At 41.3% G+C, this 22,231-nt stretch overlaps 1 protein-coding gene across 1 annotated transcript in view; it reads right to left on the bottom strand.

The window, feature by feature from the left end:
* The window catches only part of LOC133345983 (polypeptide N-acetylgalactosaminyltransferase 1-like), a 99,413-nt gene that overhangs the window by 16,661 nt on the left and 60,521 nt on the right, over nucleotides 1-22,231 (bottom strand). The window contains exons 4-7 of the mRNA XM_061557195.1: nucleotides 12,700-12,866; nucleotides 9,418-9,625; nucleotides 4,919-5,089; nucleotides 4,327-4,444 (exon numbers count right to left, since the gene is read on the bottom strand). Coding sequence (XP_061413179.1) covers nucleotides 4,327-4,444; nucleotides 4,919-5,089; nucleotides 9,418-9,625; nucleotides 12,700-12,866 — 664 coding nt within the window. The remainder of the gene's footprint in view (nucleotides 1-4,326; nucleotides 4,445-4,918; nucleotides 5,090-9,417; nucleotides 9,626-12,699; nucleotides 12,867-22,231) is intronic.

Here is a 22,231-nt window from a genome sequence, read left to right as displayed (position 1 = left end):
TATGATCGCATGCATTGAACTGTGTGTGAGAATTACTTATTTACAATTTGTGCAAATTATATGCGTGCGCTACATATACCCGAATGCAAGCTAAATCGTACAATTGAAATAACACAAAAAATGAAAAAATACGAGATAGAAAACAGGACCCAAAATTGTGACAATTAATGAGACTTATACATCTATTGCATTAATACAATGCAATTAGTATGTATTCCAAAGTCAAGTAAAATTGTCTCCACACTCAAAGAAGCAGTGGGGGTAGCCCTCATGTTGGTTGGCAACTCTGAGCCATGAGTAGAAATTGTGATCCGCATGGAGAAGGCTGATGAACTACGGCAATCCCTCGCCAACTGTGGACTTGCCAAACGTGGAATTCACATACATACGGTTTATTATTTATTCACCGATTTACCAATCACCGCCTGGAAATTGTGTGTATCCATGAGCAACCGCGGGTGCGCAACAAGCATTTACAAATTTTGCGGGGCCACGGTTCTCCTCCGTGCCACCACTGCGTCTTAGCTCATCAGCTGTCCGTCTGTTTTGTTGTGATTCGAGCAGCGCATAGACCCCGTCGCATCGTAACATGGTCCCGGTGTACCGGGACGTACAAAAATGCACCAGCCAATTAATCCTCACTTTTTAAAAGAAAAGAATGAGCACCACCAGTCCGGCCACCAGCACCAGTGATCGAGCCAGCAGCCCCACTGTGCCTGCCTCCTCGCCTGCCCACTCATCTGTCATTGATGACCGGGAGGAAGAGGGGAGGGTGGGACTGAGCCCCTCCTCCTTTTAACCACCCCTTCCCCCATCATCTCATTGTGATTGTCACCATCGTCATTATCATGGACTTCTACCCTCAATAGGAAAGGTATGTAAAGTTACTTTAATGTTCATGTTATATTATGTAATTGTGTAATGTACTGCATTTTATTTTATTCGGTGTTTAGTGAAGAAACAGGCGACGTAGTTAAGCTATGATGAGTCTAACCGCAGCTGTGGTTCCCATAACCCCCTATTTTACATAGGCCATGTACTTTACCAACCGCGGATTTGCCTAACACGGCCTTTTCCAGGAACCCTAATCCCCATGGTTGGCGTGGGATTACAGTACCACAATCCAAATCTCCACTTTATCAAACGTGGAAAGGGATGATGGGCTGAGACAACCCACATTTGGGATTTGGACTTGCAACCTGATTTCAGATAGATAGTAATAGTTTATTACTTATAATCACGCAAGAGCTCATTGAGACAAGAAATCCCTTTTTCAAAGGAGACCTGCGATTACTTGCAAATCGAGAGCTCTGCCACAGAACTATCCAGCTGAAGTGTTCCACGTGAAAAAAAATACAATAATTATCCCGAGACTGTAATTCAGTGCAAATGTTATAGCTTCCAAATGCATACGATTGAAAGGTGGATAATTTTCACAGTACATCAAAGCCACTGGGAACATTTCTGTTCTTATTATATGTGACCTAAAATGCACAGCATACACGCAATTCCAACACAAACAAAAGCACGCACACCAACACTTTAAACGTGAGATAAATTGACAGTTCCTTGTAGTAGTACCGATACTCATATGCACAGTTACATTAATTAGTGCTTGTAATAATGTTACTGCAGACTGCATTATGGAAAGTGAAAAGGAACAAATTGGTGTGGTCGAATGCAACATGGCAAGCAGCTATATTTTCTCTACTGCCATGGTGATAACACCCGAGCTACATTAGTTTTTAATACACTATATGTACAGCAATACTGTTGCATTACGCCACAACGCCGGAGTCTTTTGATATACATGTGTAATGAGCGACTTCCACGACACGTCGTGTCGAGGGTACGTCTTCTTTATTACTCAAACTGGGCACAACACAGGCCAACACTTGCTCTTCCTCAAACTGAGTATGACTCTAGGTATTAACACCTCTACTGGCTACACACACAGCCGATCACTCGGCGTGGTCCCATCGCCCTCACTCGGCTACGCCGCTGACTGGTGGCGTGACGATGACGGCTATGGAAACCACGCAGGAGATCTTCCACGTGGCTGGACGACAGAGAGAGATGTTGGCGAGCAGCAACAGAGTCAGGACCCAGAACCCCACACACGAGCCCCGAGCCTGCTCCCCATTATATCCCCCCCAGGCGTGGCTAGGCCCCGCCTCCAGCCACACCCTCTCGTGGAACCTACGAGCAGGTTCCCGATGTATCTCGGCTAGCCCCACCTTATACCTTTGCCCCAGATACACCTCCTTTTCTGATTGGTTGGTACTTAACCGTGCCCGTACCCGTGATTCCCTTTCCGGCCAGCAGGTGTCACCCTGTCATTACACATGCACTTAGAATTTAAATGAGTTTTGAGAAGTAAAAGCAACATAATAAACTATGAAAAAAATATTGAGACTGCAAGAATATTTTAAAATCTTCAAAATAGGACATACTGTACAGACTTAAATTTCTGGGAGTAAATAATTTTAGTTACACATATTTTGTAAGAATGCATGAAATTTTTATTTTATTATTTTTTTATATATATTTCTTATTTTATTATTTCCCTTCTACGTAACTTTACAGAAAGAACCAAGAATATAATGCATTAACTGTTTTCTGTAACTTAGCAAGTCGGTTTATTAAATGAGTATCACACTTAAATGCTCAGTTTACAGATGCTGCTCAATGAGCCTTTGCTAATCGCTAAAATTATCATTTTAAATACATTATAAAATACTGAGAGCACACAAATAATACCATCATATGGTGCTTTCAATGCACGTACGTGGCACCGATAGTGTATGTATGTTGAACTTCTTTCGCACGGCACATAGCCAACCGTGCTAATCGGAGGTGCGGGAAATTGGAGGTGATTATATGAATTAATAAAATAATCCAACTTAGACTGCAATACTGGAACAAACAGAATAGGATGCAACCATCAAAATAAAAGATACAATATATAATATTATTTTAAAAATGCAAATTACAATTGTACTCATGTCTGTGTAAGGAAAATTAATCGCTACACAAAACAATTACATAAAGCAACTAAGAGAAACCAAACGTCACACTGCAATGCAAAGGTCAAGAGCATCTAGACATATCATTTCATAGAAACGTGAGCTGAGAGTTTTAATTAGAATCACATTTCAAACACTACTTAATTACATTAGACTCTGAATGCTTAAATTACATTACTGTAATAATTCCAAGCTTAAAATACAAACGACTGTGTAATTCCGACTACTGTATATTATCTACGTATAATTTGAGTATTAGAATACCACTTGCATGTTTGCAATCTATTAAAACAGCATTATTCCTCACGTGAAAGATCCAAATGGCTTACACAAGACGACATGCTGAAATAATTACACGTGGCTTAAGCTTGTCTGACCAAAAATCTACAAAATTAAAGAACAGTGATGATGACTGTTTTAATCTGAAGTGTGAAATAGAATGTGTTAACTCATCTGTTATTCATGCATGTATGACAAAAAAAATACTGCATATGCTCTCCCGATGACTTATTTATCTGTCCTTTTAAGTCAAAATAATAATAATAAAAAGTAATGGAGTACTCTTATGCACAAGGCAAAGCATGAAAATGCCAAGCATTGCTAATTGACCAACACAAAACCAGATGTTTAATGAGGACATTTATTTTCCTGGTTCAAGTACAGTTTTCTAATGGTGACCTCTACTGAGACACATTCATGCATGACTAGCGCTGTAATTCCATCTCGATACGCAAGACCTGCATTTGCAGAGACAAACTACATGGGAAAGGAAGCACCACTCATCACCAGGTCAATGCCACGACGCGTACCAGAGGCAGCGATGCTCAGAGAAACCACAGCGAGTGGGAAAGTTACAGATGTCAACGTAACACTGCCGGCCTGAACTGTCCACTACCCACACAACAACATTGCTACGCCTCCTTAGAAGTCTTCACTAAATGACTGCCTTCAACATGTAGTTATATAATTGTATTCACCTTAGCATTCTATTATTATGACATTAAATCGCACAAATCAACTGGTTTTTACATATTCTTGGTTCTTTCGGTAAAGTCACGTAGAAGGGAAATAATAATAACAATTACATGTCCTAGGGACCAGGTTGTTATCCATTATCCCTGCATGCAGCTCATGAATCGGCGGCTAATATGGAGACCCAAATGCGTTGAAAGGGTCCAAAATATAATAGACTCAGCTTAGGTCCCAGGCTGTTTAATTGTTTTACTTCATATTGGCATCGTGTATTGACAGACACAAGTTGTTAAAGGCAGAGGGTATCGTGAGTGCAGCAGTCACTGACCCGAAATGACATTTCCAGGTTCTCTCCACCCCAAATGTCCATGCCGGCATCATACGTGCCAATCTCTTGAAAGTAGTCACGATCGATGGCAAACAGCCCTCCTGCCATTGTAGGTGACCTGCCAAATGCACCAAAATGTCACTCTATTTCACATGGAACGATGTTAAAGCATCATTGTCTCTGCAGCCACACAAATGATTACGTACTTCTGTGAACAGGCTGATGGTTCTTTATCTTTCACGATCGAGCCATTGGATTTTATGTAATTATGTAATGTTTTTTTATATAACGACCTGAACCTCCATTACAATACACGATATCAATATGAAGTAAAACAATTAAACACCCTAATTAGATCTTGATTTTAAGCTTACGTGACTGGAGGAATCCACTCTTTGTTTTTTTCAGTAAAGTCACGTAGATAGAAAAAGCCTAATTAGGGTCCACAGATATTATAAAGGATGAAATAGAGGCTCAACATGAGTGTGAAAACTGTCAATATTGTTTTGTTCAAACATATAATATGTGAACTGGCACAAAAGCCACCACTGTACTTAATCTCTTATACAGTACAATACCATCTCCAGATTACCTGACAGGTATTGTCCGGTCTCCTTTCCGTCGGTCCATCTCACTCTGGGGCACTGGGTACCAGCGGAAGTTCAGTTTCCAGTTGAATCCACCATAGGTCATGTCAGAGCCAGCAAGATACTCAAATGTCTCATCGCTGATCACATCAATAATGGGACATACCACATTTTTCCTGCAATGACAAGGACACAGATCCAGTGAGCAACAAGCACAGCAAGATCAAAGACGAGATTCTTTTAATCTGGTTCGACGCTATCGATTTATTTCACGTGTTTATTATGCATGAATTACATTCTGGCTTGCAAGACGACACAATCCATCGGATTCATAATTAATCAATATACTGTTGCAGCTTGGTATACTGGACAAGAAAACAGATGACGTGAATCATGAGGCCTTGTGAAGAGAGGGGTTGTGATCAGCGAAATTGAGGAGTGATTTTTTTTTCTGCATGAGAAAAAAAAGGAATTTTGGGGGTATTTTGCTAAACAAAATAAAAAAAAAACTGTTGAAGGAAAATTGGGATCAAAATGACAACATGATTATGAAAATGAGATATCAATGTGTCCGAAGAATAAAGTTTTCAATAAGCGCATACGGCCAAATATGGCACAAATCAGAAAAAAAGACATTGACAAAGTTAACAGAAAAAAAATCTGCAAAGTGCAGAAAAAAGCATGGGGAAATGCAGCTTTGCATTACACCAAGGGACAAAAAAGGAACCTACACATGAGGGAACAGACACAAATCAGAGATGCGATATTAACGATGGACAAGATTGGAGATGGAATGGCAGCCAAAAGAGAGAATGTGTCCAAGAGGAAGATCCCCGTGGAGATGGAGTGATGAGATCAGTTTATTCATAGGAGTGAGATGGATGAAAGCAGTGGTGGACTGTGAGAGATGGTGATAGCATGCGGAGGCCTTAATCCAGCAGTGGGCAGACAATGAATGATAATGAACGGAGGGAGTGATAAAATTATACATTATAATTTTGGTTAGAATAATATAAAAGAGATAAATTATTGTATGCAGAAGAGAAGACAAAAGGCACGTATAAAAAAAACAAAGCGCGAGTTTTCCATATCTGCTACAGGCAAGTCAGCACATTTGTAATAGCCTTTGAACATTCTTTAAAAGGGAAATAAAGTCTTTAGAAATTTTAAGATGGTGCCATGGGAGTACTATATTAAAAAAAAACATATCTACTGGAGAAAACACATAGGACTATGCATGTCACAAGGCATCTTTTTGCTAATTAGAGAAGACAATGCATGCCATCTATAATCAAACGAACTAAAACATTTAATTTACACATAAAAGGGATAACTCACTGGCCAAGTGGTACATCCTTTGCCTCTAGGTTTAGGGATTGAGCTGCCATCCCGGCCCCACCGTAATGATCTACTGATGCATTATTAATAAATGTGGCTTCCTCAAAGCAGATGCTAAGCCTGTTGTTCCATCTGCTTCCAGGCAGCTATGAAAAAAAAATCCCTTTAACTCATGTAGGCCATCGTGTGCAAGGATAGAATCTTGGCATAAATACTCTCTTAGAACACAATAGTGAGTAATATAATGAATAAAACATATAGTAGGCCGGGGAATAAAGTAGATGACAAATTGTTATTTTAACACATTATTTTTAAAACAATGGATTCGTATATGTGATGGAGTATCAGATTTTTGGCTTTTCAGATAATTTATTTTACTTACTAATGGAAACTGTCTCTCTGTGCTAATGATAGCGACATCATCCAATGTCATTTTGGTGGCAAAAGCGTGGAAGTGTCGTTGTGTCAGTTACATCACTTACCATTTTCAGATTAATCTGGATCGTCTGACATTTCATAGCTAGGCCTGATTTTGGGATTTTTGGGATTTTTAGGATTAACATGAAATTTGGGATTAAATCCCGAGCATATGTAAGTATATATTTATATCTTTGAACACGTAAATATATTTATATCTTTGAACACATATAAATATCAATAAAAGCCGTGATTGGATCATTTGCAATCATAAGTTGACTCAAGTGGCCTAAACATGATCATGCCCCATCTTTCTACCCTCTGCCAGTTTTTCCTCAGCTGCTGTACAGTTAACAACCTGACCTCCAAGATCTGCCTGAACAATATCCCACCATCTAGGACGGTGGCGACCACTCCAATGTATGTCTCGGCATTGAGCTCCCCCCCAACCACCTATCCCATACACGTCCCACCCGGCTAACCGTTTTTGCCTCTCACATCAAAAACACTCACCTGCCATGTGTTCTTCCAGACTTCTGCATTACTTATTCTGTCTTGCCATTCAATTCCAAACATCTGTCTCGACACTTGTGCTCACGCAAATGCCAACTTTTTTTTGACTTGCTTACTTAGCGTCCAGCTCTCTGATCCATACACTAATCCAGATAAAACTCCTGCCTCAAATATCCTGTTCATTACACTCAAACTTCTCTTTTTTATTCCAAAGTAGTTTTTCACAGCCCATCAAAAACCCACTCTGCAAAAGTAATACGCCACATTTGCTATATCTTTTCCTTGCTGTGTTCCTTCAACGTAACCCACATCCTCCCCTGTTCTTCCCTACTGTTCTCACCATGCAACTTTGGCATTAATTCCCCACCCATAGCTACGGCTTCTTCAGTTTAAACACTTTTCCAACTACTTCATTATTAAAAGATATAGTGTTTCTGCTGCTGCCTCAACTATAACCGCCTTCAAGTATTCCCAGAGTCTCTTTTGCTTCTGGCTCAGTCCCCTTCTGCTGTCAAGTTCACAAGCACTGCAAACCTACCTCCAATGCTAACCTGAAAATGTTGTAACACCTTGGGGGTCTTTTGCTTTGCTGTGTCAATGCTAGAAACAATAGCTCCTCTGGCTCGCTTACCGCCTAGCTTCACAACTAGTTTGTTGTCTGAATAGATATCTGCAGCTCTGTAAGCTCTCATCCTAAGAACAGATGTGTTATGCTGCTCATTGGTTACAATTAAATCAGAGCTTCAGTCTTATCATCGGCCGATTTTCATGTCAGTTTGCGTGACTTCTTCTGTTCCAACTGTGTTACAGATAATTAATGTGTTGCTGCTGCACAACTCAAGTCTCATGGTTCCATTATCATTCAGCTGTCCTACATCACGTCGCCCTAGAAAACGCCCCCCACTCATCATAATTAACTCTTTCCTGGGCAATGGCGTCTCCGAGCTTGGGTGCTGTGCCCAAAACCGACTGTAGTGGATTATCAATTGCTTTGCCATCTCCTCTTCTGTGGTCTCAGAAGATGAATTCAGCTTCCACAACTCCTACATTACAATTTCTGAACCGTAGCCCGACTGTAATGATCCACTCACCCACTGATACAAACCTGGACACGGTACTTCACTATCCTGTTACTAAATGACAATCCCTATTTCCTGCCCGATGCCTCCTATGTAGTCCTTTAATCCAGACCTGTCCCGAGTCAATTCACCTCGTTTCACTTGTCCCACAATTCGTGACGTACCGTTTTAGCTCACCAACAAGCATCCTTGGCTCAACCCTTTCTGTTGCAGTGTCCTGATTCTGGTTCTTGTCTTGCCATTGATCTCTAGTCATCCCCTTGAATCTTCTTTCATCTCAGTCGGTGAGTCGGTTCATTTCTGGTAGAACCCATTGACCTCAGAAGTTATTTTTCAATCGCAATCTACTTTCTTCCTTCTATTATCTTTCGTTAAGTGCGCTAAACTGATCATGTACGATATGACCATTTTGTAACCAGAGATGCATTACATTAAATGTATCATCTATAACGTACAATTCTAAGGGTGCAGATATCACTAATTTGCCGCAAAATGTTCCAATTCATACCGTGATGCCGCCATCTGTGATACAATGTCAAAAAGGCACGTGACATTTGCTTACATTTTTCTAAATAGACTGTGGGTAAAAAAAAAATTAGGGGTGCATATGAAAATATAATCTGAGAAAATCCCATATCAAGCACCTCACAGTGTAAATTTAATTATGTAGATTTACACGTGTGATAATGGGGTGAAGGGATTACTTTTCAATTTTAACAGTTAATATAATGGTAATGCTCCCTTGTCAATGCTGAAAGTATTGCCAGTCTAAATCACCTAAAGGTAAAGCATACCAGGAGCAATTATTGTTAATCATGTGAGTTCTCATTAGTATAAATGCAATCGATCACTGCACCACATTTCGTAAGCAGTAACATTTATTCCATTTCTACATTTCTATTTCTAGCTTTATATGTGTTATGTAAATGATGATGATGTCCTATCTACACCCCTGAGAAAGACTGTTTTTATAAGATTCATAGGTAACAAAACATCGGATCGTCCAATAATATATAAACTGGCTATGGACGGTTGGCTATGTATGATGCGAAAGAAGTTCAACATACATACATACATACAAAATCCTTTATCGTGAATAAGATTCATAGGTATTGGGTTATGCACTGTGGTCAATGCTCAAGCTCGCGCGGTCTCACCGGTCAGCCTTGATGCGTGCGAGCAGCGGCTCCAGCCACCCTGTAGTGCACTCACAGTGCGCATCCAGGAACGTGATCACCTGACCTCGCGACACGGCCGCCCCCCGGAGCCTGGCTCGGATAAGGCCAGAGCGTGACTCCATGCGCACAATGTGCACCGGCACCGGCAGCTTGCTGGCGTACTCCTCCAGCGGACTCTTTAGAAAATCTACCAAGAAAGAGTCCTCGGAATTACTCATTAGCGACAATAACGGTAAGCTTCCGAGTCGACGTTGTGAAATGTCCCATTGCGACGACGTGTGACGGCGCAAGGCGACGCTACAACACAGGTGCGTGACGTCATCGCCTTAACGCAAAGGGCATATCCATTTAGCACTGTTCTTTTTGTTGTTGTTGACAAATTATGGGCATACCTTTCGAATCAATTTAGCTTGGGTTTTTTTTGGGTAAGTCACTAACAGCAAAACAACATTTAACAAGACTTTTATTTATACTGGATAAAAGTTGAAGACAAACATATTGAGACAGACAAGGCTTATGTTTTAAAGCTTAGTTAGAAAGTGTCAATAAACAACACCATTTCAATAGATAAATATCAGCTTCACGAATCATCTATCTGACATTTGTATAATTGAAATTTGAGTGTTATCTCATCCTCTGTGGGTTTTCTTTGGACACTGAGGTTCTCCCCACTCACCCAAATAGAGTATTCATACAGGAATTGGCCAAATATCAAAAGGAGGGCTGTAGTGAATTCTTGAAACTACAAAATGTCATTAATTTTAAAAAAAAACCTTCTTTTATCTAAAAAAATAGTTTATCAAGCCATCTCCCTTCACGAAATTAACACCACTAATTACACAGTCAAACATGAACTAAAAAACAAACTATCTTACAATTCCCTTTTGCAGCACAAACAAGGAATGAAAACATCAGACACAATTCTTATATAAGTGGCTGAGTGTTGCAGAGGTCTAGTATAAAGCATACTGGAATCAAGACCCAGAAATGACAGGTATAAAATAACAGCTATTGCATATCTTCCAAAAGGTTGACTCGCATACTGCCAGCTATATCGTCTAAATCCAGTAACATACAGCTCGAGGGGAAAAAAAAACTGTCACAAAATGTAAGTTAATATGAATTGTAGATAATGAAGCAAAATTGTGTGCCGTCACAGTCTCTTTCAGAGGCTTCACCCCATCGAGTCAAACCCCTTGCAGTAAGTTAAGCCTCCAGCCAGAAGGCTTATAGCAGCGTACTTATTGCTCACTAATTGGATTTGAGAATTAACAAAAGTTTCTTCTCAGCAATTGCACTTGCAAAGTTAACTACTACAGAGGACATGACTTCTGATCAAAGCTAGCGCTTGTCAATCCACCTAAAACAAATGTTTAATCCAAACGCAGCCATTTAAGCGTTGCATTGCCTCTTCAGGAAGCATGGCTGAATCTATCAGAAAATCCATTCATCAGGGTGATACCGAAATGTCCACGGACAAGTGCATTGTGCGCATGTTGATCGAAGAATTGCAGCGTTCACTTAGCTGCTTCAGGCTATCTCCTTCTGGCACCGCCTAGGGACACTGTTTATTAAGATGGAAAGCGACAGCGGACAGATTAGCCCTGAGCATTCCTCGACACTCAACATGCACACCACACACTATTCCTTAGCTTCAGGATGTAACGCTACACTTTGAGAAATAGGAGCCTAATTATGACCAACATGAAAACAGGAGAAAGAAATACTGAGCGAATAAAAAACTGGAAATATTACACATGTTCGCTAAATATTGCGAAGCAGAGTAGTTAGTTTACATAATGACGGGCATCTGCTATACATTATTAGATTTACTGTATCTCAATCAAAGCGTGCACCATTCATTACAAGAACCGGAAGAAAATGGACACTTTTATAAACAGATGCTTCTAAAATGACATCTGTAATGCGGAAATGGTAGGAAATCACACATAAACTATCCACTATTATAATAAACCTGGCAAAGCACCATCATTACTGTCAGTTACTATAATCTACTTTAAAGGTCACCTTGACCTTTTCAGGAGTACAGAAGAATCTGTATCACATTCAGAGCACGTCTTTGTATTCGAGCACATTTACTTTCCTCCAGCTAATGCAAACCAATGGCGTAGTCCAGATTAAAAGAATTACAGTCTACAATTTACTCTGGCAAAATCCTTCCACATGCGACTCGTGGCGGCAATGACCCAGACAAGTGTGTATCGATCACAGTCACATTTATACTATTGAGACCACCATGGGTCACTCTGAATTCTCACGTATTATCGGGAAAGAAAACCGACAAATATAACACAAAGGTTATCCATGAATATGTTCCGGTCACGAAAGGAGGGAGTAAATACAGCACTTCCTCTGCCACAGAACGTCTCGAACAGTGTCTCACGGTGCACCCCCTAATAACCGTGCAGAAGAACAGACATCCATCTAGAATCGGAAACATATGACAAAGTGCTTATCAGGCAATTTATAGCTACAGGACTGTTCTGTTCCTATTGTTGCCCAATAATTTAGGTAAGTAATTACCAAAGTATGCCATCTGCTGTAAAATGGAAATGAAAGGCTCAATTAAATTTTGTGCACACATTGTCTACCGTTTCATAACCCAAATAAAATTTGACAATCCCATGCAGCTAACATATGAAAGTGTTATTTTTATATTCATGTGGGTGTTCCTTTTTATTAAATTTATTCCCCCTATTTTTTTTCCAATTCCCCCAATTTTATCCCGATTGTGCTATCGGCGTCACGGCAAGAGACAAAGGGCGCTGTTGGATCTGTCGCAGTGTAATGCAATCCTTCATGTTGGAGAATGGCCCTCGGAAATAGATATCACAGAATAACCTCTGATCAACAAAAAGCAGATGGCTGTACTTTTTGCTCGCTCTGCTGATGAGAGCAAGGTTTGTAGCATGACAGTGAAAAAATATTAAATTCTCGGAGCTGAAATCTAGCCAAATAACGTGCAGAACCAAATTGAATGTGATGGATATTTTTTTTGGTGCAATCATCGGCGACTGGGCGGAGACCATCATTTCACTTAACTTGAGGACCCAATTTAATAGCAGGAGGCTGCCTGGAATTGAACCCAGGGACCTCGACGGTTGCCAAGTCGGCACTCTCACCTCCAAGCTACGCCGCCACCCCACAACGGGTGTTCCTCGCAAAAGAGACAATGCACCACCCGGTTAAATTAAGGCCACCGAGTTAAACTGAAGGGCTGCTATATGCACGAACGCTTACCTCGCTCGCTGGCGTCATCCACCAGGATTATCTCCTCGAGCATGTGGCGTGGGGAGCGGCCAATAATGCTGTGCACTGTGCGCAACAGTGTGCTCCAAGCCTCGTTGTGGAACACAATCACCACACTCGTCTTCGGCAGCCCGTCTGGGTACACCTTGGTTTTGCAGCTGGAAAAACAGAGTTGTGCAGGGAGGAAACAAATGGGAGAACCTTGAAACTCTCAACAATGAGCATTCTTCAGAACCGTAATATCCAAACCATAGACTGTTGTATCGAGCTTCAAATGACTATCAGCATGTCAGTGTCAAAAATAGCAGTCACGTATTGATATTTAAACTTGTTCTAGGGAGGTCAATAATTAATTCCCAAAACCAGATGCATCTGCATTATTTACTGGAACAACAAAGAAAACAACAATTATCATCAATTAGTTATAATGTCTCGTGCAATTAAAAGTTTGTTTTCTATGCCTTACACAAGCATGTCAGAATGCTGACCGCATGTTCCAATTAAGAAAATTATTATCTTCCTGTCTGAAGTGTTAAAGGAGCTGTCAACCACAAGCACATTATTGTAATGAAATAAAAAAGGTCCACATTCAAAATCGGTAGTAGGTAAATTTACTGTCTACTCCTGAGATTGGTTACCTTAATTTATGCATTTTAACAATTCCTTTTAAAGCTTAGTTTTTTTGCTCCAGCTGTCTATCAACCCCCGGCTTCTTTAGGGATTCTAGGCTGCAGGTTGGTGTGCAGATTAAGCCATTAAGGCAATGCAAGGGGACGACTACAGATTAGGCCTGAAGAGCTGTTCCAGATGCTGGCTCCAAGCCCGGCTTGGGCGACCAGAGTAGCACGGGTCATGGCTCGAGCCCTAATTGAAACATTGCAGCACTCTCTGTCATTAGGGACAATGTTGGTAGCTAATCCAGTTTGTCAGATATAACTTAGAGCTGTCAAAAATCGCAGGCAGATACTGAATAAATGAGCGTTCTCATGCAGATGTGGTATTTCATTTTGCAGGAAAAAAATTGCTCCATGTCACTAATTGCTATCTAGAAGGATGTTGCCATGTGATAAATGTTGGGAAGATATTTCAGAAGGATTGCTTGATTTGAAAAAAGAAATTAAATGGGTAGGCGTTCCAAAAAATATTCAAAGGCTGGATGCATAACGCACCATAACTAATTTATGTAATACAAATCATAGTTTTCATGAAGACTCTCTCATTCTGCTGTAAATTGTGAATTCCACATGTGGCTTCAGTTTATGCTTGGTTCATGTCCAAAAGGCAAGACCAGCATCTAACACACCCCTAAAAGTGCTGACCTGGATCCAACTACTTTGTTAATTCACACCACAGCCACGGAATGCCACCTCTGTGGTGCCGCCTTTGTTGTGCGTATTCACAATACAAATAAGCAGAACAGTTAAATGCATTTAGTGGTCCTTGAGTGTATACTTTGTGAGAAAAAAAATCTGCAGCAGCCACAAAGTGCACAGTCTTGCATTTTAACATTTAAGCCTTCCATTTTTCTCCTCCTTGCCCAAGCTCCTAATACCACAGACGAGCTCCAGGACAGTCTGCTCATCACTGGTCCTCTAAACCTTTTTATATTTTTAGATATAATACGAAACTGCTGACTCTCATTACGTGCGTGCTGCTTCCCCCGAAGATTCCGAAACATCTGGAACCACATAGCTTCTGGAAAGCGACTTGATTTGTTTGTGGATTACAAGTCTGTTGCCAATGCTGCACACAAATGTACTTTTAAAAAGGCAAGACCAACTCAAATGAGCGTTGGGACAATGTTCTGCTCAAAGTGGTGGCCCTGAGTGAGTGGTGGATATTCCATATTATAATGTCAGAGGGAAGTCTCCACATAGGACAAACATTGTTGACTTCCTACAGAATGCAACTAATTTCATGAACTACAAAAAGGATCATAAGCCTAAGTGACCACGATCCTGGATTTAAACTTGCAACCTTCGGGGTTGAACACTCTGCTAGCATCACCAGCAGGCTGAACATATGCATATAATATTTCCAGCCTTATACAACCCAGTAAGTGAATTAGTTATACATTAGAATGGTACGACAATTGAGTTACTTGCTCAGCAGCAATACACCATTTAAAGCAGGTTGCCATATGTAACCAGTGCTTAAAATTCTGTATTGGACATGCGTTCAGCCTCCCTGCGCAGAGAACGTGCGCTAAGAGAGGAGCAAATGAAGCGGCCTGGTGGCACGAGACCAGAACGGCCTACAGCGACACGGGCTCCGCGCCTTGTGAATAGATGGCCAATGGGCGGGAGCAGTGCTCATGGCCCTGTGAGATACATGTGCCACTTGATATAGTGGCGGTGTCAGTTTTGTGTACACGCACAAGTAACACCATTACCTGTTGAGAAACAGCGAACATCATTTCGTGGGAAGAAGCGTACGATAGCAAAATGACATGCTTTAGACAATGAATGGACAATTATTGCTGGTTTTGAACAAGAATATTACAAGTGCACACATAGGCTAGATACATTTGCTATTAAGTTTGTGTGACGGAATAGCAATGGCTTTGCAAAGAAAATGATTGCATCACATGGATTCAATGGCTAGTGTTCTTTACCCTGTGTATAATAATTTTGTACTGTGCCACCAAGAAGTACTGTTCATTTGAGAGTAAGTGAATTATCTGCCTATTCATCAACAACAAAGCTGCAAGATGATTTGTAAGTGACATGAGTATTTGGCTAGAAAAAAATATAATTGTACTCGAGAATAACATGCTGCATTTTGAAATATTCTCTTCATTGTTGCATCTATTGCAGCTTATACTTTTTATATTGTGATATTTCCTCCAAATGAAATATAGCATTACCATGAGGCAAATTCTTCTCAAACATAATTGAAAAATAAACATTGCAAGTTTGGATACTTCAAATAAAAATAAATTAACTGCACAAGCCTTTTATATAAAACGATGAGGGAACTGGAAGAGATACGAGTTATAAACAATGGCATGCATATCTTTCTAAAATACCATCCCCATCCCACTCTCCTCCACCAATGGCTCTACCACATGCACTCCACTTCAGTAGAGCGATTCATGGTCATTGCTCTTCAGAGCAGACAAATATCATTCTCCCAAGAGTGCCACTCACTCGATAACCCCGATGTTAACATCGGACCAGTACTGAAAAGTTATTTATGTAGGCATAACTAGACAATCATACCAAGTCCATTTTTCCCCAAATGCACTTCTAAACAAAGCCCCACTGCCTGAAAATTGCATTGCTGAAACTCTAAATCGTCACCAGATTTTAGGCCATACTGACACCAGCTTCTGACTGAAAAAAAAATAACAACGCATAACCTCCATGGGCACACGAGGGATTCACAATGCGAGAAATTATCATGTATTTTGATTATAGTGTGCTGCTGCTACTACTATTGTTACTCCTGCTATTATGGATTGACTCATTCAGCTAGCGAAGGATGCTAGGTTTAGTAATATATGTTATGTATGTCGCTATTGTAAACTTTCAATCACATTTCTTACGATCACCATTACATTGTTTTAATATCATTATTTTAGTAATTTCTAGAAAGATTTAGTTTAGCCCGATTTTTTTCATATAGTATAAAGTTACACTTAAAATTTTAATCTATATTGTATTATGATTGTTATTGTGATCTAACATAAAATGGATTTTTTGCACATTTTTGTACGCAGCATAAACAAATGGTGCTTCTTCTGGAAGATGTTATTGTTTTTGTAGGGGATGTTTCTATTTGCGTACAGTAAATTTTAAATGTATCTTGTAATTTTATTGTTTGTTGCGGTTGCACCCGAATCAAGAGCCGAATGGCTCACAGGGTTATTACAAATAAATGAAACTGAAAAATCAACTGTCCATAGAAGCCACTTAGCTGGATTTTTTATTTATACATGGATTGCCATTCAATTCATATCGCTAGAAAAGTAAAATTAAAACATTAAAACAATCTAATGCAGAATTATGATTTGCTTACAGGATAATCTTTAAACATGTGCATGCACCACAGGTGAAAGTGAACAGAGTAGTGTGTGTTCTATGTAATGTACATGTTAGCAGCGCCTGATCAACATACCCAAGCCTGCTAAGGCGGCAGGCAGGTTTAATGTGAGGCCTGCAAAGTTTGGTTTTAGTAATATAAGCTGCTACCTGGCCACGGTGTGGCTGGTGGCATCACAAAACAATGGAAGGTAGTGCCATCTCTTAAGATGCCCCAATGAAAAAAAAGTCAATCATATAAAGGGCATGGCCAGTCTGATGGAGAGCATCAATGAAAATGCTTTTTATGCAGATAAAAATGAGATTTTACTGAGTATAATGTTTTTAAACGTTGACAGAAAGGCAACATACACGGAAATGTTGTTCATTTGTTGTAGTTAATTTACATACACCTCATTCTAAAAATTTAATCAAGCTATCAGCCCTAAATAAAAATAACCCCAAGAGTCAGAAAAGCCTCACTCAGTAAAGACTATTTCAATATTGTGCTACACCAAAATACTCCACCAGTTTCACTTTGAGTAGTTTTCATGTTGCAGGGATTCGTTCTTTAGTTCTTTTTGGATTATCAGAGAAGTTTAAATTGCATTGCACATGAATACGTTTTAATTTTCGGAGGAAATGCAGTATATAAATATGATATCGTGTAAATTATTCCTCAGTGGTTAATATGAAATGGTAAAAAAAAACTCACTTAGAAGCTATCTACCAGAGGTTCATGGAAACATTTTTATTCATGAGCATTTGATGATAATCATCACGTTCTTAAACCTTTTCATGTGCATTAAGTTAAGGCTGGAAATTCTGTATAAAACTCAATTGAAAAACATCCATTGATGCTCCATTATATTTATAATGGTCAAAAACATGGGTCTGTAAATCCATGTATGCTATGCTATACAGGTATCCCTCGATTTACAAACATTCCAAAGTGCCACACTGGCCAACGTAAACGTAATTGATAAGTTATCGAGCCTTTTCAATTAACGAAATCGAATTTCCACGTGAACAAAATTTCACATGGCATGCGGCATGAGATCCAACAAGAACCACCTGGGAGGCTGCGTTATCCGTCCATGACAGTATCACGGTATTCCTCCAGTTACAACATTAACGCCGATACATCACCTTGCCAGTCAATCCAACATGCACATCTGTTGGTGCGTGTTCTCTGAAAAAGGTTCATTGTTTGAATTTCATTTTTATTCAGTCGTTTTAATATTCATGTTCTTTATCATTATTTTTATATTGTGAAAAGTGATTTCTGTGAATGTATTTAGGCTAGGAGTAGAGTTGGAATGGATATCCAAAAAAAATCCCTGTTTTTAGTATTAAATTAATGGTAAAAGCTATTCTGATTTACAAAATGTTGTTTAATGCATGTTTTTTGAAGAACGCATCCCTTTCGTACATTGAGGGATACCTGCATTTAATTTCATCTGTGCTTCTTCGTATTTTCTGCTGTACCGTTTAATGTATCATCCGTCTCCTGTTACACTATCCGTTGCATATATGCGCTTTCATATGTATCGTCTCTCATTTGCACTGGTTTTACCATCTGCACGATGCAATATGTTTCGTAGGATCTGACTGTCTAACCTGCATTGCAAGTGTTGTTTTGCTCATTCTCTATTGTTTAATTGTATTGCCTATTCTGCCTGTTATTTGTGTGCCATTTGATATCGTTTGCTTTATATTTCGACTTTCCAGTGTCTGTAACGTACTGGTTCTCTGGCCCGTATATATTGTCGAATTTGTACCATCTATTTTGGTCCTGCCTGTATCCCTCGTTGATGATTAAATTAATACCTGGCTGTGACATTTATAATCATAATCTACTCAGCTACAACCCTCCCTGCTCTCAAATGCAGGAGTGCTGTTGGCCATACCCCTTTCCAGGGCCCAAGGAGAATGAGACCACCCCAGCTCACTGTTCAGCCATTCCAACACCGACCAGTACTCTTACCCCAGGACACAATCTAATGGTACCACCACCACAGAGTATGGTGGTGGTACCATTAGATTCCCCAATATTTCAACTCGACCACACACCTCTACCTGAGTCTACCACCCACTTAAACAATCCCATACCTACTTCCCCGGACCAAAAATGCTCACTGCCGTGAGCCTCCTACCCACTCCACACATCTCACAGGATATCCCCAAGAGCCCCACTGGCCAATGAGTCACAATGGCTCTGCCACCTCATCACCACGAAGTTTTATCCACAGGGATAGCAGCCACCTCCTGTTCATCTGGCCCCGCCGAATGTCCGCTCAATTAATTCAGTCACTTCTCATCCACGATCTCCTGCAAAAGGGCACCACTGACATCCTCTGTCTCAATGAGGATTGGCACGCCCCCTCTGCGCTTTAATCACTCTCTGACACTGTCCTCCCTGGCTACCGCCTCCAACAAGCATGCACCTTCCTCTGGTATGGGTGGCGGGACTGTTATCATCTCTAAACCGAATTCTCTGATGTAAATTCCCAATTAGTACCTCTTTTGAGCATCCCTCCCTTCACGTCGCACCCCTCTACAACATCAAACTCTTCGTCGTCTACCAATCACCGAAGCCAAACACAAATTTCCTGTCCAACAGATTTAATAATCTCACCTTGGCATTGTCCCTCATCCCCTCCCTCTAACCATTACTGGTGCTTTTAACAAAAATGTTGAGGATCCATCGCTCAACTCTCTGCCAGCCTCATCTTCTAATCCACCTGTCCACCGCTCTCCCCCACACCAGTACTCCCACCCACTTCCACATGATAATGACTATCTTCACTGCTTTCTCTCTCAAATCGTTATTCAAACTCTCCATCATAGCAAAAAGCCCATCCTACCTACTCTCCTTTGGACACCATACCTGCTTCTCTTTTACCTCCACTCATCCCTCTTATCCTTCCCAATCCCTCGTCTCTCGTCAATCTTTCACTCACCTCTGGGTGTTTTTTCTGCCATCTTCAAGTCAGCCATCACAATCCCCCCCTTCTAAAATATACCCTCTATCGACCCTTCCAGTCCTGCCAACTACCGGACAAACCTCCCTTCTCTAAGCTTCTTGAACGTCTTTGTCCATTCTTGCCATACTCACGACATCTCATCAAATTCTCATTATCCTAATTTCCTATCTGAATTCCACCCATTCCAATCCACTGAAACTGCCCTCCTTTACTGTATGAAGTCACCTCCCAAACTCTGCCCATTCTGGCCTCTCCTCAATCTCCATTCCCCTTCTTTCATTCGATCACCCCACATTTATTTCCTGTATCTCCGGTCTCGGTATGTCCAGCACAGCCATTTCCTGGCTCCAGTCTTAGCTCTCTTCACACACTTCTGTTTCTTTGAACCACTCCACCATTTATTCATTTTACTGTTTCCATCACTTCTTCGCCGACGACACCCACTGACCTCTCATCCCGCATTTCTGACTGCTTAACCGCTGTCCTGAATGTCACACCACTACCTCTCCAAAAATCCTTCTAAAACTTCAATCCTCTTCAACCCTTCTCCTCAATCCCCTCCACCCTGTCTGACCACATCATTCCCTCCCTGCTCCCTCACCCCTGCCACCTCTGCTGATAACCTTAGGGCTATCTTCAACTCCTCCCTCTCCAACCACATCTCTGCCAATAGCTGCACTTGCCACTTTCACCTATTCAATACTCGCAAAATCCATCCCCTTGTAGGTGTTATTCCGCACTCACCCATGTTGTCAGCGGGTAGCATCACTATTGGGTCAACAGGGGGCGGAAGAGTGACTATGCTTATGTTAAAGAAATAGGGCCAAAGGGGCCAAGGGTGATCTCTGGGATAACGGATCCTGGGACACAATCCACAAACCCCGGGAGGGGGGATTGGGGGATGACGTCACCCTTCCAGGACCTGGTGGAAGGTTCTGGAAGGTGGGGCCGGGGCGGAGGAAGCCCCGGACCTGTATATAAGGCTGACCTCTAAACGATAGAGTCAGTCTCCTCCACTCCGAAGACCGAAGACCTGGGCTGAAGCTTGGACCCTGGACCCCAAGCTCCATCGTCCTTCTAAGGGCCGGAGCTCAGTGAGGCCAGTGGTCAGGGCCCGACGACCCGGACAGGGTCGGGTCAGCATCGCCTCCACTAGGGCCCCAGCCGGATGTTGGGGAAATTAGCAGGGTTCCCAGTGTTAGGGCAGCGTAGCCCAGAGACCATACCTCCCCAGGTATCGGGTAAAGGGGCCACTACCCCTTTGTGTTAGGGACCCTGTAGGAAAAGAGTAAATAATATTGTGTTGCCTCAACTAGTGTCTCCCCTGGTTTCTGACCCACTACACCCTCATCTCACTATCTGCTGCTAAACTCCTGGTTCACTCCCTCGTTTTTACTCACCTTGACTATTGCAACTCTCTTCTTCTCGGCCTTCCTGCCTATGCCTTCACTCCGCTCGAACAGATACAAAATTCCTCAGCCCGGATCATGGTTAACCTACCTCACAGTTCCCACACTTCTAATGTACTTTCTCAACTCCACTGGCTCCCTGTCTCCTATCACCGTCTGTTTCCCTCTAGTATATAAATCCCTCCGTCGTTTTGCCCCACCTCCCCTTGCTTCTCTAATATCTTAATCCATCCCCTCCTCTACACTCCCAGTCTCGCTTTCGTTCCTTTTCCCTTCTTGCTCCCCTTCACTGGAACAAACTGCTACTGCAGATAAAACAATCATCTTCACCGACCTGCTTCCATTCCTCACTTAACAGTCATCTCTTCTCCCTTGCCCATCCTACTGCTACTCCCTGCCCCCCAGCTACGACCAGGCCAACCGCAACCCATCCTCAACGACTCCCACCAGTCCTCCTAACCGCCACCACAACTACATCACCACTTTTAAAAACCCCACTCTTTATTTTAAGCACGATCATCTTAAATACAATTTTATAACGATTGTAAAGTGCCTTGGACTAAGGCGCTATATACATCTATATAAGATAAGATATGTAGGTGTCTCTGTAACACTTCTCTCCTGGTTCCATCCTTACTTCTCAACCCCCTTATAGGGTTACATGTAAGGACAATCAACCTGTATTAAAGTGTCCCACAATATGCCATCATCAGCCCCCTGCACTTATCAATACAATTCTCCCTTCTACTTGGAAAAATAATCTCCAGGTCTCACCTTGAGCATCAAATTTGATAACGAGGACACCCTCACTCTGTCATCTTAGATTGATTAAAACTTCTTCCAGCTAGTTGTTATTAAAACATTATTTAAAAAGGCCACGCTTTGTAAATATTCCAGTCTGAGCGGGAAACTTTCTAAACTCTGTAATTCACACTGGCCAAGAATGTGTGTAACTGTAAGCTGTCGTTCATCTCGAGGTCTTTTTCTCTTACCACATCTGAACTCTGCAGGACCTCATGCCTCGACCTGCAAAACATCTCCCACACCTGCCTTAGTTCCTTATCCATGCCTTCATCACGTCGACTTGACAACAGCGACTCTCTCC

The sequence above is a fragment of the Lethenteron reissneri genome, chromosome 23, assembly GCF_015708825.2.
Source record: "Lethenteron reissneri isolate LAM-NWPU_2019-01 chromosome 23, ASM1570882v1, whole genome shotgun sequence".
Taxonomy (NCBI): Eukaryota; Metazoa; Chordata; class Hyperoartia; order Petromyzontiformes; family Petromyzontidae; genus Lethenteron; species Lethenteron reissneri.
The sequence above is the reverse complement of the archived record's forward strand: the minus strand, read 5'-3'. Positions and strand labels throughout refer to the sequence as shown.